The sequence below is a fragment of the Cynoglossus semilaevis genome, chromosome 17 (genome assembly GCF_000523025.1).
Source record: "Cynoglossus semilaevis isolate Cse_v1.0 chromosome 17, Cse_v1.0, whole genome shotgun sequence".
NCBI lineage: Eukaryota > Metazoa > Chordata > Actinopteri > Pleuronectiformes > Cynoglossidae > Cynoglossus > Cynoglossus semilaevis.
The window spans coordinates 11,072,180-11,091,003 of record NC_024323.1 but is presented as its reverse complement, the minus strand read 5'-3'; the positions used below and the strand labels follow the sequence as shown (position 1 = coordinate 11,091,003).

The 18,824-nt window shown below is 42.4% G+C and overlaps 1 protein-coding gene across 2 annotated transcripts in view; it reads right to left on the bottom strand.

The window, feature by feature from the left end:
- Positions 1-33: 33 nt before the first annotated feature.
- The window catches only part of cacna1ha (calcium channel, voltage-dependent, T type, alpha 1H subunit a), an 88,945-nt gene continuing 70,154 nt past the window's right edge, over positions 34-18,824 (bottom strand). For both annotated transcript variants that reach the window (XM_017040620.2, XM_025064275.1), the window contains 22 exons: positions 18,136-18,295; positions 16,879-17,203; positions 14,187-14,279; positions 13,524-13,762; positions 12,701-13,257; positions 11,902-12,071; positions 11,367-11,561; positions 7,877-8,028; positions 6,939-7,124; positions 6,718-6,835; positions 5,855-6,010; positions 5,414-5,501; positions 5,059-5,324; positions 4,611-4,985; positions 3,383-3,486; positions 3,102-3,225; positions 2,908-2,976; positions 2,640-2,824; positions 2,337-2,463; positions 1,826-1,951; positions 1,591-1,680; positions 34-1,290 (listed from right to left, as the gene is read on the bottom strand). In XM_017040620.2, coding sequence (XP_016896109.1) covers positions 1,069-1,290; positions 1,591-1,680; positions 1,826-1,951; positions 2,337-2,463; positions 2,640-2,824; positions 2,908-2,976; positions 3,102-3,225; positions 3,383-3,486; positions 4,611-4,985; positions 5,059-5,324; positions 5,414-5,501; positions 5,855-6,010; positions 6,718-6,835; positions 6,939-7,124; positions 7,877-8,028; positions 11,367-11,561; positions 11,902-12,071; positions 12,701-13,257; positions 13,524-13,762; positions 14,187-14,279; positions 16,879-17,203; positions 18,136-18,295 — 4,127 coding nt within the window. In that variant the 3' untranslated portion in view covers positions 34-1,068. The remainder of the gene's footprint in view (positions 1,291-1,590; positions 1,681-1,825; positions 1,952-2,336; positions 2,464-2,639; positions 2,825-2,907; positions 2,977-3,101; positions 3,226-3,382; positions 3,487-4,610; positions 4,986-5,058; positions 5,325-5,413; positions 5,502-5,854; positions 6,011-6,717; positions 6,836-6,938; positions 7,125-7,876; positions 8,029-11,366; positions 11,562-11,901; positions 12,072-12,700; positions 13,258-13,523; positions 13,763-14,186; positions 14,280-16,878; positions 17,204-18,135; positions 18,296-18,824) is intronic.

Below are 18,824 nucleotides of genomic sequence, written 5' to 3'. Positions count from 1 at the left end.
TCTGGATCAATCACGATTAATTACAATCAATTATAATCCAAGATATATATATATATAAAATTTGAACATATTTCCTGAGCACTGATGTCACAAAGTCCAAAATAATTTGTTGTGTTGAATAAATGCAGAAGCCGTTCTCACCCTCAGTGATGTAACTACATGAATTCCCTATCACCATGTCAGACTGGATATTTGTGGTCATTCAAATCTGAGACATTTCCATAGGATTACTTATATATACTAATTAATATAATTAATATACTAATTATCTGTAGTTTTCATGATTTTTCATTGGAATGGAAAGAAATGGAAGTCATGAACTCCTGCAGACACCACATGCTGCCCCGTCGTCCAAGTTCCTAAACACAATTCAAATCGCCTTTTTTTTTCAACCGTCCCCCACCTTCTTCACTCACATCTCTTCCTTGAAAACAAGTAAATAAATAAATAATAATCATTTGTTTGCTTTGCAGTAGGTGGTGTGTGCAGCTTATTAAAACCCACTGGTGTCTAAAAAAGCCCAGTATTCTAATTGCTGTCAAATACCAGGTATTTACACAGATAGCAGCCAAGATGTCTGCTATGTTTCTGAGTCTGCCAGTCAAAGCGTGTTTACAACAATTGTCAGCTGTTTGTTCCTGTTTACAGAAATGCTCTGGGAAAGAAAAAAAAAAGGCTGCACATGCACTGGTGAGGAGAAAAGGAATTTCGAAGATAACAAAGTGAAACAACAAAATGTCGATTCTTGCTCTTTTTTGTTCTTTGCCCTAAATTGGTGACAGTTCTCCTGTTTACAGACTCGTCCCTGTTGAATTTCCATGCAGAGTTGGAGAACGTGTTGTGGGAGAGCTGCACTCATGCATTTTCATGCATCTGATTGGCGTAACCCACTGGGCGTCTCAGTGATCAGTCACCGTTGGTGTGAGCCAGCCAATCATTTAAACCTCGCCCTCTTTTTTTTTCAGTGAAGAATTCTCAGCAAATCTCTCTCTATTGCTCTTTTTTTTTTCTTTCATTCTCGTTCTTTTTGTTCAGGCTCTGAAAGCAGGCAGTGCTCAGAAAAATAGACTACCGACCAGCCCCTTCATTCTCCTTACTCCTGCGCTTTTTCTCTATCATTTTGAGCCTTTTCTCCTCCCGGAGGCGGGCCTCCTCCTCCTCCTGGTCCTGCCGGCACTTGTGGAAGTTCTCCACCACCACGCCGACAAACATGTTGAGGACGAAGAAGCTGACGATGAGCAGGAAGGAGATGAAGTAGAGCAGCATCCATGGGTTGTGGTTTCTCACAGGCTGGGAAAAGAAAAGCGGAGAGGAATAGGAAAAAAACATTTGGGATTGAGGATTAGGATTAGTGTGATAGGGTTTGGAAATGGAGATGATTTACAGGTAGAATAAACAGTAACTTCAGGAACTTGTTCTTAAACGTAAAGCAGATAAACCACCATTTCTACCCTGCAGGGGGTGCTAAATACATGTCCTAAACCATGTCTAAAGTGCCTAAGTTAGACAATATCGTTTCATATAAACCTCATGTGTAACTCAGTCAAATGGCCCCCTACAGGAAGTACTGCGTTGTTCACACACTGTTACCTGTTGGTCCACTCCCACTGCGTCCAGCCCGTCGTACATGATGTTGACCCAGCCGTCCTTACACGACAGCACAAACAATGACATCAAGGCCTGGATAGAAAGTGGAGAAAAAAAAAAACTTTTTTTTTTATATTTAACTCAAACTAATTAAATATCAGAACAAGAACTACAACATGAAGTTAGAAAAACCATTAAATCTGATCCTGGACTAACGTGGACATCAGTCCGTCTGTACCTGGATCAGGTTGTCAAAGTTGTACTTCCTCCGTATCCAGCGGTAATTGGCCTGCAGACAGTCCGACTTGTTGGTGACGTTTTTAGTGTCCAGACCTTCACAGTGGTAGAACTTCCCTTTGAAGAGCTGAGGTGTGGAGATAAGGAGAGGAGCTGTGGTTGGTCGAGGTGCTTGGCTGCCGTTTGCACATTATCTCTATTGCACCAGTGCTTAGGGCTCCTGTTTCGTAACATCAAGGGCATTTCATTTAGCATGATCTTATCAGTGGCTGGGATTGAGAGCTCTGCTTAAGGACCCTAGGGTCAAACTGTGGCTTTTTACATAACCTACTTGTCATTCTTCTATCATCACACTCCAAAAGGACATAAAGTCCTCCACTAAACATTTAAGACATTCATAATAATCCCTAGCTCAAAGCTCACATGTAGAAGAAATGATTTGAAAACAAATATAGATATATGGATATATGTATGTATAAATAGAGGAGATAAAACAGGTCTTTGTCAACTACCTGAACCCCCAAGATTCCAAAGACAATAAAAAATGCGCAGCAGATTAGGACAATGTTCCCTATAGGTCTAAGAGAGGTGATGAGAGTTTCTACAACCAGCTTCAACCCTGGGGCTCGACTGATAACCCTGAAAAACACAATGATCAAAACAAAGAGCGCTGTAACCACAAGCACATCAAACAGCATACCTGCAAGCACATATCAAACATGGTACAAAAAATAGAATGTCATAAAGGAAAACATAAAGATCTGTACCATGTTCATTAATGGTGCAAAATTAAGCACAAATGTTATGACGTTCACCTGAGAGGACGTAGTGTTCGCAGCAGGCGCAGGACTCTGAGGATGCCCAGGATCCTGTTCCCGCCGGTGTAGGCCAGAGAGACCAGGATGTCAATCAGAGACACAAAGACTAACACACCATCCAGAACGTTCCAGCTGGATTGGAGGTAGCTCTGATTTCCAAAGCAGAAACCCAGAGCTACAACCTGCAGGCGGAGTACGGAAAAAGACTTTAATTCAAACGGTGAAGACAGTGGAATCACCGGAACACGAGGAGAGTCTCACTGACCTTAATGAACATCTCTGCCATGAAAATCACAGTGAAAACATAGTTGGACACACTGAGAAAGACTCGCTCCTACAGTGATTAAAAAAAAAAAAGAAATAATAAAATGTTGCTGTTAAATTTAAAATCTTTTGATTCCGTCCATCCACCTCTGATTTGTTAGTTCTTAAAATAATTTCAGGTTTCCTGCGTCTCACCTTGCTGTTGGAAGGGATGTCGGGTCTTTCGAGTGCGATGGTGATGCAGTTGAGAAAGATGAAAACCAGGACCACATGGTCAAACATTTTGTGGGAGATCACAGCTTGGCACCTTATACGGAATCTGAACACGCACACACACATAAACACACTTAGTCATTTATAAATTAAAATATATATATATATATATGTACACAGAAGAAGACATGGTTTTGTGTTCTCTCTCCTCACTCCCACTTCCTATAAAACTAAACCGCCACTGAAACAACGTTGAAACTCACTGGTTTTCTGGGGAGAACAGATACAGCGACCATTCTTCGTGTTCTTTGCACCAGTGAGGCTTCATGTTACGGAGCTCCTTCTTGATCCAGTAACAAAAAGAGTTCTGCAGTGACAGAAGTAGAAACATCCATGAGACACTGGTTCATCAAACATAAGACAAATGTTTGTGTAAGGTTGATTATTTATATGGGAGTGGACGTGGCTAATTTAGTCTCTGTCTTGGTATTCATCACTGCAAAGTGTTGAGGAACCAATTAGAGGAGTTCTACATTATGTACAACATTTCCTCTATTGTTTTGTGTGTTTATTTTATTTGTTGTTTGTTTTTTCTGTTCGACAGCATTTAAATAATTTGTAACCTCCATAAATACTGTAGTATTCATGGAGTATTTATTACTGAAGTGAAAAACTGTTCAAGTGTGCAGTAAAAACAAACATTAAAAAATTGTAGCTTTAACCAGCCTTTAATTAAAAAAAGCCAAAAGTCAGGCTGCTGGGAGCGCTGGCTTCGTCACAGGCTGTGAGTGTGTGTGCGCGTGTTTTTGGGTATGTGTGTATAACACACACACACAGCAGTTATAATAGGCCTGTATTAAGCCTCCTGTGTTCAGCATGTCAGGGGAGGCTTATTTTGTCTTAGTGGATTTCATGGGTTCACAAACTCAATTTGGAACCAATAAAACCCAACAACGCTGTCAGAACAGAGGTCACACTAAACCAGAGGGGGAGTCCACCAATCTCCAGCTCTCTCTAACACACACACACACACACACACACAAATGTGGAACTACATGCATGCCTGTTGTTTTTCCTCCCTGAGAAAAAAATAATTACTCAACTCTCTGATCAATTACAGCGCAGCAGCCAAATCCCTGTGGACTTTACACACTACAGCATCTCCACATTAGAGGCCGAATAAAAAAAGAAATTGGTTTTTAATCATTAAAAAACCCATTAATTTCTGCAGAAATATTTGAATCCCCAAAGTAGTGGAAATAGCACCGAGCTACTCTGATCAGCGCCTCATCATGGAATTTTCTAGTTTGGAAATTTTGGATTAATCCTGAAATGTCATTGTCATTGTTTCAGTTTCTCACTGCATAATAATTGAAATGTGATTGTTTCAGTTTCTCACTGCATAATAACTGGGCCACTCCCAGGTTGTGTCTGGGCGTTATGTGGACCATTGGCCTCAGTTTGAATGAGCCGACATTAAGGTTGACCTACATCATCATCCATGTCATCTTCTGGTGCGGAGTCGTCCTTGCTGTCTGTGGATTGCACGTTGGGGTTGTAGGTTATGGACCTTCCGTTACAGTCGCCGTACTCAGCCATGATGGTCGGCATGAGTGTGGACGCCTGCAGCACCTCAAAGGCGCCGGGTCGTAACCTGTTGCTCCCACTATTCTCCCCCTGCTCCCCCACCACCTCTTCTTCTTCTGCCCCTTCTCCAGATAACAGACTCTCCCTCTCTCCACTGGTGTCTCGTCTCTTGAGGCTGGGCGCTCTTCCCAGGCTGTTCCAGCTGGAGCGGCGACTTCCCCAGGAACTTCCCGGCCCACGGGGAGGAAGAGGGGACCGTCGGCCAGGACTAGAGAGGCTCTGGGGGGAGAAAAAAAATGACAACATTAATGTGAGTCACAGTTTTGCCAGTGTGATGGAGGACTGAACTTACCAGAGAATACTGGTCATAGGCTGAAGGGTCCATGGAGGCGGAGCTGCCACGGCGAGACCCACTCCCCGACTCAGAAAATCCCAGTCCTGCCTCTCCAAAGGGATTTGTTCCCACAAGATCCTCGCCCAGGATGGAGTCTGGGCCGAGAGAACCCTTGGGAGTGGGCATGGGTGTAGCTGCTGTTCGCATAATGATGGGAGGGGCTACTGAGCCTCGTGGATCGACATGACCGTTAGCCGTCATCATCAGTGAGTACATTTTTAGCTCTATAAAAAAACAGACTGACGAGTCAATTTGATCATCTCGGAGAACGGACGAGAACTGAACCTGAAGGATCGTCCGACGGTTATTTTACCGGTTTCTCTGAGCTGCTCCACCTTTTCATCCTCCTCAAAATTGTCTGATTTCTTCTCATCATCTGACTCCGACCGATTGGCATCACCCTGCAGAGCAGAAACACATTCACGGGGCCTAAGTTAGTTGACTGTTTTGCAGTTGAAGTGAAACTACCTGCAGCATGACATAATAACAGGCCTGCACAGGAAATAACTGATTATCTGAAAATGTGAGTGAGCATACGTGACAGGTAGTAATTCTCCCTTCCTCCTCCCTCTATCCTCTCCTTTGAGAGCAGCTGTGCCGTACATGATGTGACAGTCACGTGACCCTGGTCTAAGTCTGTTGGGAGCTAATTAACGACGGAGGAAGTTCCGCTTGCAGCATACGTAAATGTACTGGGATGAGCGACACTGTTCGGAACTACGTGATGATCTTTACTACCAGATCAACGTCTCACCTCCGCTTGGAAGCCCTCGACCAAGATGGCTACCAGCAAATTGAAGAGCACGTAGTTGCCAAATGTCATGAGCGCCACGAAGTAGAGAGCGGCCCAGGGAGAGGTGGAGGCCATGCCGTTGTACAGCACCACATTCCAGTCCTCCTGAGTCAGAATCTGTGAAGAAAATGAAGAAAACATCGTCAGCCCGGGAGTCTCTAGATCTGTAGACGTGAGACGACAAATGTTAACAAAGCAGAGAAGAAACGTTGACAGTGAAAATTCAAAACTTATACGGCGACATGGTGTGGTTATGTTCACCACAATACAAACTCAGAACGGTAATCTGTGGAAGCTGACAAAGAACAAATGGAGTGCATCCAAAAGCAGTGTGTGTGTGAGTGTGTGTGTGTTAGTCATGTCGTCCCTGTGAGGCTGGATTTTGTGTACACTGGAAACTTCCCCATCAGAAAATAAACTTTAAAAAGTTCCAGAGACTTTTTCTGACGCCCTCGTATGACAGTAAGTTCTAAATAAAACGCCTCATCAGCATCTCAGGTGAACCAGCCTGCTGCATTATGTGTTCTCGCTTTTCCGCTGACACATCCAGTATAAAAAGGAGGACAGTCCATGGTATCTGGGGTAATTCAACAATGTCTTCACATGGGAGAAGTTCAAAATAAAACAGTAATAGAGTGACGTAATATGAGTACTGTGAAATTCCTCTTTTCATAACTATATTATTTTGCAGTATTTGGCAACTCTGAAGTTTATTGCAGTGTTCGCCTTTTTAACATTTGGAGAGTTAGCATAAAAGCTTGGAGTGTTTTTTTTTTCTTTGCCTAATGTGTCCCGTTTCAAGGCTCTTTTAAAGAGAGTCTTACCTGGAATACAGTCACAATGGCCCAGAGCAGAGAGTCAAAGTTCTTGCGGTCAGGTATGGTGTCTCCATTCTTCATCTGGACACTGAACTTACACCCAAACAGATGCATTCCTAATATACTGCAAAGAGAGATAAAAAAAAACCCAAAATAGACATGAGATGAGTTGAAATGGTTTTAAATATTTGGTTTATTTTTTAAAGACAAAGGAACTGAGAACAAACCTGAAGGTGAAGATGAAGAGCATTAGCAGCATACAAAAGGTGGCCACGTTGTCCATGGTCTTCATCAGCACCACCAACTGTCTCCTCAGGGCGGGAAGGAAACGGACCAGCTTCAGGACCCGCAGCAGCCGGAACGTTCGCAGGACCGACAGCCCGCCGTCCGACTGGCCAATGATTTCCCACACACTGAGAACGGCCGACGAAACACAATGTAGGAATATATGGTTAGCAACTGGAGTTTCCTTCTGCTGTATACAGTACACACCATTTTTGTGTACGTGGAAATAGTGCTGTACGTTGACTCATTTACTGGAGAGACAGTGTTTTCATGTCAAAGCTCTGCTTACTTTCTGTTCAGCTCGCCATTTTAACTTAACTTTTATTATTTGATTTTATTACCTTCAAGCCTGTTGACTAAGTATTGAAACCCAACATAAAAAGTATCAGTATGGCACTCAGAGTACACCGCTGAAAATACTCGTTTGTAAAAGATTGCACTGGGACCTAAAAACAATTGAAAATCTGAACTAGACTCAAACAATAAAAAAAAAAACCAGGGTTTCTATTTTTTGTTGTACATTATGTGTTTGTCCAGGGTCCCCTGATCCAGTATGTGATACATCAACTTAAATGACAAGTGAAAAACTCCTGACAGAAGTAAAGATCTGCTGTGACAGCAAGCAAATGTCGCTCCGATGTGATCCATCAAGACGGTGACAGTGTGAACTACTGCAGAGATGGAGTCTGAGCCAGTGAACGTGACACTGTAAACTTAATTAAACCAGCGAAAAAACAACAACAACAACAACAACAACGATTCGATTCTTAGTCGTGCTGTCATTTGTCACGTGGCAGTAATCCAGTCTGTGGTTCAAAACCCATGTTTTATTATGGTTCCAGAATATTTCAAAGACAGGAAAAAAAAGTCAGATTATTACCTTATGATAACGATGATGCTATCAAAAATGTTGTATGGATTCCTGATGTAGCCAAACAGGCCAAAAGCCAGGATCATGAAGGCCATCTCCAGGACAAACATACTGGTGAAAACAATGTTACTGATCTCCAACACATCAGTCAGCTCTTCAGGCTGCAGGAACAGGAAGAAAAAGGTGAAGAAAAAAATAAAGTCAGTAAATTTCTCAACCGCCATTTTCCCCATTTGGTAAAAACCTCTTGGTCTTAGTGCAGTGAACTGAGACATTTTCAATCAATGTCAGAGCAGCAGTCAGACCTACTCAATCAAAAGAGACCGGCGGCTTCCATCTATCACTGCTGCCCTCGACCTCGCTCTACAGTCTATAATTCGACCAACTCATAAAGCACACAGACCGGCTGTTCATGGAAGTCACAGTCATTCTGGTTTGGATGGAAGCCTCATGGCACAACAGTATTTCACTACAAAATCAAATATTTGATCTTATAGTACTTTATAAGTACTATAAAATAGTACTTTATAGTATAGTAGAAGAAACGCCTGAGTAGATTTCTTATTTTTTCCAGGAAAACGATAAAAAAAGAAATGAACATAAGAAATGTCTTTTCTTATTTTTCTTTTTTCTTCTGTTTTTAAAGCACTTAAAAATGAACCATTTTAAAACAGAAAAAAATTCTACTAAGTTTTGCAAGAGGTTTTGAAGTAGTTCCATCAGATATTTTTTTCTTTTTCCAAAAAACATTTGAAAAGAACTGGATGTCAGGCCTCAGACGAGGCAGACAAAGAACATCCCCAGAATTCTACAAAGAGGAAAACGCTGTTTGCAGAAGTATTGAGACATAAACCAAGGTTAAGCAGAGAAACAGCTGCATGGAATTGATTTCAGTAGCTTTCTGATGACCCTGGGTTTCTACCCTACAAACCTGTCCTTTTCCCATTTTTATAATTCTTTGCTGTTCCTCACAGTTCTCATTACAATCATCTACCGACGACTGGATCTCCTTAAATAATGAATAATTGTATTCTGTCTAAACTGCTGGAAAACTGCTGCCTCAAACGCACCGGCAGTCCGAGCCATTAAACCTTTCTCCTTCTCCATAGCCAACCTCAGGGAGTAGACCCAAAGCTCATAATATATCCTGACCTGTGGTGGATATTAAAGCTGACCGACTATATTCTGGATCATTCTGGGCACGATGACATGATAAATGTGACTAGTCAGTTTTTAATGACCATTAACCCCCTCCCCCCATGCTTCCAGTGTTGCCTGTGTGATGGCACCAATAATAAAAAAAAATAATAATCAATGAATATATACACAGTAGAGTGCAGTATAAAAATGGCTCATCAATGTTGTCTCTGTAGTACTCCTTTCAAGGTTGATTATAATCTTTTTAGGCAAAAAAACTATAATGTTATTATTTGAATTTTGAATGTTTCTGTGCTTAATTTATCCTATTTATATTTTTATTGTGAGATTGTATGTAATCATATTTTTTATATTTCAGAAAAATATATTTTTTATGATTTTTTCTTCCATAAATTGTATGAAGGCTTCATTTTAGATAAACACATTTCATTAAAAAGAAATAAAGACATAAATAACCCATTAATAATACCAATGTTTTGAGATACAACTAAGGTTGAGGACACTGGTCGCAGATAGAGGGCGCCATAGTCCACAGCAAACCAGACGTCAGACATCAACATTTAAACATTTACGCTAAAGCTAGAACTACTCGAAACTATATTTGAGTCTTTGTTACACTGTAGTACTGACAAAGTACTGTGTTTCTGTAAAGTTCAGCTCCAGACCTGTGTATATTCAACAGTTCTGCTGCTATTTCTGGGCTAATGAGCTGTTAAATTAATTGGGACCAATGAGAAGTGGATAGCCTTGTGCAAAACGAAAAATACAGTGATGTGATGTGGTGGGACTGAACCTGGAGGCCCATAAACCCCCATGAAAGTACTTTATAAGAGCTTTAATAGAGCTCTCTACTTCCTCCACTATTATAAACACACACGGCGTGTGTATCATTGTACTAAAAGACAAAGTACAATGTTATTAAACGGTGGATTGATGGGGGGTGGGGGGGTATTATCTCTGCGAACCACAGAATAAATATATACACATTTGAAGCTGTGTATAGAATGATATCTGAAGGGCATTACAGTCGGGAACAGAGGGTCTGAAGAAGTAAATCTGTTCGTACAGTGAGCTGGCAACGTGGGAAACATTAAAGTGTTGGCAGAAAACGGGAGGGAATCTCGTCCAAAGCTTCGGGCTAACATTAAAAAAATGGACAAAGAGGGGAAAAAATGTTGGTAGCTCTGATAGCTACTGATATGATATAAGTATGGGTTCATATAAGTGAGTTCAAACATTCACGTTGCTGATGTCATCACGCTGAAATGAGCTCTGTGTCTAATACTGTTTGTTTTCAGTCCATTACTGCAGTAGCTGTGTACTGAGACATAAGTCGCCATAAAAGTCAAGTATACGCTGCCCATAACACAAAGTTTTTACTTCTGAGTCAATTATGCAACAACAATATACTGTAGATCCAGCCGTTAAACCTGACTGAGGCTGTACTTTTACCTCCGCTTTTTATAGACTCCTTCACACATCTACATCAAGTGCAGCAACGGGACGCCAAAGACGATAAACTCTGGAGAGTGGAGGAACTTTTACACAACGTCCACTTCACTCTGTCTCTCTCTGTGTCTCTCTCTCTCACTCTCTCTCTCTCTCTCTCTCTCTCTCGGAGTGTGTGTTGATGTGTGTTTCTGTTTCATTTTGGCCCAATAAGGCCGTGGATCTTCCAGCTCTTGCTGGTGTTTACATCACAAAGAAGGAGACACACACACACACACACACCAACTCCAGAAAAAGAGAGGACAAAAGGGAGGAAAACGACGATGTGCAAACAAACCAAAAAAACTGTTTGTCCTTCTATTCTCCCGTCTCTCAGAAGATAAATAAACCACTTTTCCTCAGTGTGCCAAAAAAACCCCAACATCCTCACTCGAGCGTAACAAAGAAATACAGATAACAGCGTCTGCACAAACCCATATATTTGAGCGTGTGAGACAGGGAGAGGGAAGTGGTGTTATTATGATGATTTGGCCTATAATTCCCAGATGTGGGCCACACCAAAGGAAAAAAAGGACTGTGACGTGTGCAGCTGTGTGTGGAGAGTTACATATTTGAGTCTGAGAAAGTGGAAGAACGTCACTCTGTTTTCTAAACTTCTAATCTTTAAATGTCTTCCTTCTGGCTTCAGTCCAAGTATCCAACCCAGTCCAAGTGTCCAACCCAGTCCAAGTATCCAACCCAGTCCAACTGTCCAGCCCAGTCCAAGTGTCCTGTCCAGCCCAGTCCAAGTGTCCAACCCAGTCCAAGTGTCCATCCCAGTCCAAGTGTCCAGTCCAGTCCAAGTGTCCAGCCCAGTCCAACTAATAAAAGAGTTATTATTTCCACTGCTCACCTGCTCGTGGTACTCTATCCCCATGCTGAGAGTATTGACCAGGATGGCGATCATGATGCCCCGGTTGAAGTATTTACTCTCAACAATCCTCTTTAGTTTTTCCTTGAAGTTGAACCAGGCTCGGAAAACGCCGTTCTTGTACTCCACCACTCCTCTCCGCCTGCTCCGACCTCTTCCACCTCTCAGCTCTGCCCCCTGGAGGAAAGAGAATTTTAGACTGAACCGACAGAGGAATTTTTTCTTTTTCTTTTTTTTTCTTTTTACCCTATTTTCTGTAGTTTGTCTGGTCCTGCTACTTATATGGAGAGGCATCTCACATTGCAGTCCAAAACTGGACCCCCATATAGTGGACCCCCATATAATGACGTTTAAGAAATCAATAATTAACAAAGAATTATAAAAACTTCCTGAAGGACATTCAGCAATGTCAAAGTACTCACTATCTGATACACTTGTAGTATATATTATTTTGCAATAAACCTGGATAAATTACATTTATATTAATTTTTTCCATAATTCCACCGTTCATTCCAACCTGGGGGAAGTCATGAAGCCCGTCCGACTCTCCCCCTCTGCCCCCCTCAAAGTCGCCCAGCTCCAGCTCCAGGGTCTCCAGGCTGCGGGCACACAGTGAGCAGCTGAGCAACTCCAGCAGCAGAGGACTGGGCACCACGCCTGCCAGCTGGTACAGCAGCCTCTGGCGACCTGAAGGTTGGGAAATGTGCGGTGGATGATCAGATAGACCGCGTCAGGAACAGAGTGTACACATTCAGTTGGGATGTGATGAAAATCTGCATCCTGGAGCCGACCTGAAGTGTGTCTTAATGAGCAGCACCATATATACTGTACATATATATTTATTTATATCTGGTTTGTTCCTGAAAATTCTACCCCAGCTGCATTAAACACTGCGGACTAACAAACTAGGACAAAATGTACTGATGCTCCCTGAAAGGCAAAACTCGGGGGGAACAAGGCCTGAAAATGATCAACTGCTGAAGCTGAATCTCACCACATTCAGTCAAACTAACCAGCTGCAGACATGGACATTTGATGGGTGTTAATTTGATAATCAGAAGATAACGTTATTAAATGAAATTGCTTGGACTTTACAACAGCTTTGCATCACCTAAGGGGCCCCGCCCCCCCACTTGGTCCTATGAAAATGATGCAACAAGACATGGTCACAATCTCTACTGTGTATTCAAGACTTGTCATGGATTTCTGGTTTATTCACTAAGTGTTCCTGGAGACACACACACACACATACACACACACAGGATACTTTGTGTTAGTCCTTGAAGTTTTAGCCAAGTATGACATCACAGACTTACTGTGCTGCCCCATGAGCTGGTAGAGCCTGTTCAGAGTCTCCGTGTGTTCAGACGCCGGATGATTTGGCGGATGCTGCTCTGGACTCGAGCCGCCCTGCTGTGAATGAGGGGGCGGCGTCTTGCTGCTGTAGCTGCACACAAAAGAGGGCAGGATGGTGGGATAGTTCATGCCCCCGTTCAGCCGCCCCAGTAGTATCCCCATACGATGGGTGACCACAGGCGCGCTGCTGCTGCCTCCGCCACTTCCACAGTTGTTTTCATTTGTACTCCCCCGCTGGACAGGAAGTGATTTCATCTCGAGCTCCTCCCCCTGGCACGTGCCAGGCTCGCCGTCCGTGTGCTCCGTGGTTCCCGCACTGATGGTGTGCTGCCCACCGTTGCTGAGGCGACAGTGCTGGTGCTGGTGGTGCTGCAGCAGGTTGTGGATGGGCCTCAGCCATAACGCGCTGTTAGGACCTGAGCCTCCGCAGCCTCTGCTGGAGCTGTGGCCGTGTCCATTACCGCTACCATTAGGGCCTCCACCGCTGCCATTAGGGTTCACCTTTTTACGCCATTTGCTGAGGAAAGAAACAGAGTTGTCATAATGGAATGAAGAGCAGCTGCATCCAGACATCTGCCTCACAATGTAGATAGAGTTTATGTTTTCAGTTCATGTACATGTTAAATATTTCACAGAAAAAACACATTTAAATACGTTTTTATGACACACTACACCAGAGGTCTGCAACCTGTGGTTCTTGGGCACAATGTGGCAGCATCAAATGGACAAGATTTAATCCCACTGTACTTTAAAAAACATGATTAGAAAATTCCCATTCCTCACTTGTGCCATCCAGAGTATATCCTCTGCACTCTGCGGGTGAACTTGCGATAAAGGTGGCTAATGTAGCGTAGCAGCTCCTCGTAGCAGGAGCCCGGTTCACTGTAACTGGCGAGGGTGGAGTCGTTGGACATGTAGCGGGCGCGCTGCTCCCTCATCAGGGCGTTTTCTCTCTGCTTCGTCTCCGAGAACTGGGTGGCGATGACCACGAGGCACAAGTTGATCATGAAGAAAGAACCAACCTGGAAGAACAAAAAAAATGACTCTAATTAATATGAAATGCAGCAGGGATTATGATACATAATTATAAAAACAACTTCCTCCCTGCAGGTGAACCCAATAACACAATGGCTCCTTATTTATTTAATTGATTAATAATATGGCTTTAAACCTTAAAGGTGTGGTATTATATCTGATGATGAAACTGACTTCCTCCTGCAGCTTCTTTGAAGATATGAAATTCTATTGATCAAAGTCATGAGGTGTCCTGGAGAGACAGACGGAGCTGTCTCTGTAATATTTCATTACACTGCATTATTTAATGAGAAAATGGGAATTGTACTTGTTCTTCCTTCACGGGAAATTGACAGCTGAAGTTTGACAAAATAAAAAAGAGTCTTTGCTGTGAGTACTTTTGTATAAATGATTCAAAAAAGCTGTACTTACAATAATAAGCAATATAAAATATATAAAATTGTAGAAGGAGTGTGCGTCCATGACGTAGTACATGATATCGACCCATCCTTCCAGTGTGATGACCTGGTGACAGGGACAGAAAGAGAGACTCTGATGTAATAAAGATAAAATTCATGCAGTTCCTCCTTCACGGGGAATCACACCCACACACCCGGAGAGCCGAGCGCTCAAAATAACCAGAGTACAGCGTGAGTCATAAAGGCCACATTCCCTTCTTTCTTTAATAGACTTTCTTAGGAAGCTGTCTCTACAGAGCAAGTGTGTGTGTGTGAGTGTGTGTGTGATGGCGAGACGGTCGTAACTCTTTCATGCCATCCACAATGCTCATGAGCTTTCAAGATGCTGACACCTATAAGTGGAGGCTCAGCTCAGCCAATAATACGCTCACACCTCAGCTACTTCTGCTTATTGCTGCGTGAACTGCCTGACAATTCAAACCACACTGAGTGAAAAGGCACTAAATAAACCCCTGTGCTTTTCCTCTCTGCATTCTCTGCATTTGATAAACACACAAAGATGTTACACACACACAAACACACACACCACTCCTGGAATACCACACTTTTATTTTCTAGTGTAGAATTCCCTGCTGGTCTCTGATTGGTCATTGTGTCGCAGCATGTTGAAAATGAGCTCGGGGTCTGAGGGTTCGCTGGGGGAGTTCTCAGTGAGTCTCAGTGGGTTCTGTCTGGAGTGTCTCACTCTTAATAACCCCTGACTGTTGATCAGTAGGAATGGGCTGGAACTTGCAAATGTCAGCAGCTGCAGAATTGGGCTGAAACACCAGAAACACTTTCCTGACAAAATGAGGGGTCCGTGAAGAGAAAAGACTGAGCCAATCACCTGACTCAATGACTCACTGACCTCCATGTTCTCCACCATTAACCCGGCTTTGGAATCACAGGGAGTCTCCAAACCACTCAGGATTGTAATTGAGGCTAATGACATGCAGGTGAGACAGAGGACATGTCCTCAGCGGATGGCTTGACCAACACTTTGTCCTTCAACTCAAAAGGACGAGCAGCTGGAGTGTGTCTAAAACCTGGAGATGTTGATCAGACGCTGTGTTTCTTTGCTTTATCATCAACGTGTATTTGATTATTATTATTACAATAATCTCACCAGCCGACTGACCAGATGACACAGCTATTAAGATCACAAATACCACTAACTGACTGCATATCATCAAAACCTTAAAACCTTAACCTTAAACCTTAAAATATTTCATTCGTAGTAGTCACAATCCAAACAATTCCACTGATCCAGAGGAATAAATGTCATCCAAAAAAAGATTTAAACAGTTTCACATCTGCTCTGATGCTGAAGTCATTCTTTATGTTTCTGGGTCTGGAAAATAAAAACTGACCTTAAATGTTTTCTACATCTGGAAAATAAAAACTGACCTTAAATGAACGTTTTTACAGCTGAAAACTTTAACAAAACTCAAAGGTTTTTTTTAGGAAAACTAAATTACTAATGGAGTATGTCCAGATTTTCCTGTGTAACCTCACACTGGTCGGAAACCAATTAGGCCACACACACACACACAGTCACAGTGACATTTCAGCAGCTCCCAGGGTAACCTTGAATTTCACTTAGATGAATGAAGAAGCAGAGCCCTGAGCTGAGCTCCATTATGATTCATTTTCTTTAAATTAGCAAATCCTGACATTTAACGCTGAATCATTTGACATTAAATATACAGTAGTCATTCACACATGATCCAGAAAAGAGTTTTCCTTTCACCAACGCACCTCCAGGTTTAAGTAACATCACAATACCCAGCATGCATTTGCACGGACTCCAACTTAAGCCCCTCAGCGTAGGTCAATGATAGGACGACGGCGTCACTGACGCGGTCTGTGAGCCACTGCCGAGAACCACGAGCCTCACATTAGAGCCGCAGCAGAGAAAATAAATATATTGATTCTTTCGACACAGACAGAAATTTCAATTGCAATCAGATGTGTCAATACATAGATTTGAAAACTTGCATCGGACCCTTGAAAAATTGTCTTCTGCATATCGGGTGTTAGTTGTAAATACCAAAAATTCCTCCAGGGAAATGTAATCAAATGTAAATGTTCCCACTGCAGCAGATGTAGAGCTGACATTTGTTATTGTGACTTTACACAGAAGGCCAAAAAAAACAAAAACCAAAGATACTTTTTTGAGCCTCTGACCGTCTGCTCTGTTGTTTGTGTCTGTTTGGTTGTGTCAGTAATAGCACTGTTTAGACCAAGTGCAGGTGAAGTCATGCTGCAGAGTCAAAGCTCATGACACACACACAGACAGATCTATCAGCCAGCACTGGCCGAATCTATTAGAAAGACCACAACTCATATCACAGCGACACAGACGGTGTTCAGGCAGAGTCTCAGAGGGAGCAGCAGTCAGCAGGAGAAAATACATCTGTGGAGTCGGACTGTGTGAAAGGAAAGGTTAAAGGTCATGATGCATGAACTGTGAAGCTGTGACAGAATCATAAAAGAAAAGAAATCTATAAACAGCATTTCTTACTGGCAAATCAATAATAGAAAATCCTTCTTCTTGAACTGTGAGGTGAACCCATGAGGTGGTGAAAGTTTTCGGATAAAGATTTTAACATATTTTAATGCGTTGGCAAATGCAACATCTATACTAGATGTCTGTTGTTTCTTACCTGGAATATGGCTATCCAGGCGTAGCCAATGTTGTCAAAGTTGACGGCACCCTTGTGAGGGTTGAAGTTCCCCGGCCGGCACACATTGTAGTACTGGTTCCAGTTAACGCAGCCATTAACACTGGCTCCTCCCACCACGGGGGACAGGCCAATTAAAGCCGTATTCTGACGAGGAGCTTCCAGTGAACAATCCTTCCCGTCCTCGGAGTAGGGAGGAACTTCGTGGCAGCGTAGCATCCCGTTCTCACGGGCTGCCGAGCAGATAAACGGGCTGTCTTCACCGTCTTCTGACATGTAGTAGGAACTTATGGACAGGTTGTAGGTTCTGAAGGGGAAAGAAAAGAAAGAAATAAGACCTGAAAGTGTCAAACACCTTTTTTCTCTCCCGCTGTGTTCTCTTTTATCCTGCGTCTCTCAGCATTCACACTTGTCGTAGATATAAATTGCTGGGTGGGATTTGAGCAGAACATTATTAGAAACAAAACGAGAACAGTTCTTTCTCTTTGAAGTCAGATTCTCAGTTCTCTCTTATGTTTTTGAAGTGTATTAAAACAAACGTTACAGACAGTGTTTGGAAAATGTAACTGTCAGGTACGACGCACTAAGAAGACGCTTTTGATCAGGAATGTCAGTTAACATTTTCTCTGACATTTTTAAACTGAATTTAAAAAAAGTAAAATTATGGATAATTGTTGCAGAAGGACTGAACACATCACAGAGTTTTATTTGTGTATCTCTTAATTTCTTTTCAATAATGCACTAAAATGGCCGCACAGCTTCTGCAGCATCTCCTTCTGTTCAACTTTATTATTAAGAACGTACAAAACTGCAGACCAAAGATTAAAAATAATTCATGGAGCAAAGTAAACATTTATCTCCTGTGGGTTTTTGAATATTTTACTCAAGAAAAACTTTATTTCTCTAAACAGCACTTCTTTCCTCGGGGAGTATAATTTACTTAAGTATAGTTTTGAAAAATATACGAGAATTTCACATAATAAAAAAGTTTGTTTTTGGTTCAGTAATTTACCAATGTGCAGATGACGGCTGCCTTTTTAGTTAATTTCTTATTGTTTCTTTAGTTCAGGCTAATATGTCACATTAATTATATTGGTAATGAATGATAAACATCAGTGACAGAATGACAGTGTTCTCTGTCTGTAACTACAGATACTGATTGACTTCTATCAAATTTAGGTCTCTTAGAAATAATAAGAAGAAAGTGACATCAACAGACACAAACACCACATGACTTACGTTCTTATATCCTCCCCCAAGAAGCAGCGGTTGCGCAGAAGCCCCGCCCACAGCTGGACTCCCACGATGCCGAAGATGAAAAAGACAAAGAAGCAGAGGAGGAGGACGTTTCCCAACATGGGCAGCGTGTCCAACAGCAGAGTCACCAGGATCCGCATACCTGAGTGTGGGAAGACGAGACGGTATTCACAGAATCTGCACAAGGTCAGATCAATGTTCACCACCTGGATTCTATTTAATATTAAAGCAGCAGTTTATTTCAGCTCACTTTGGCTATCGTGCAACCGGACATCCTCCACTGATCCAGTGAGCTTGGAACCCACAACAACCTGCCTCCAGCCAATATAAGTATAAAAATACTGGAAGTGACAGTTTGACAGTATTCTCTCCTTGAGGACCAGAGTTCCAGCTCTCCTTCGGCTGGTTTATCTAACCACACGTGCGCAGCATCTATCTGAGATGTCAGATACGGTTAAAGTCAGCACTGTCTGGGGTCCAGTCCCTCAGGTCAGCACTGTGTGCTGTGTCCTTTACAACACATATCACTGCCCTGTCATGTGAACCACACTGACAGGACTTACATCTGCGCTCAGCCTGGGAGTTCATTTTTTACTGAACAACTGATGAATATCAACAACTTGGAATTATGGGTTTTAAAGTTATCACAATAATAAGATGTGAGCGACTGA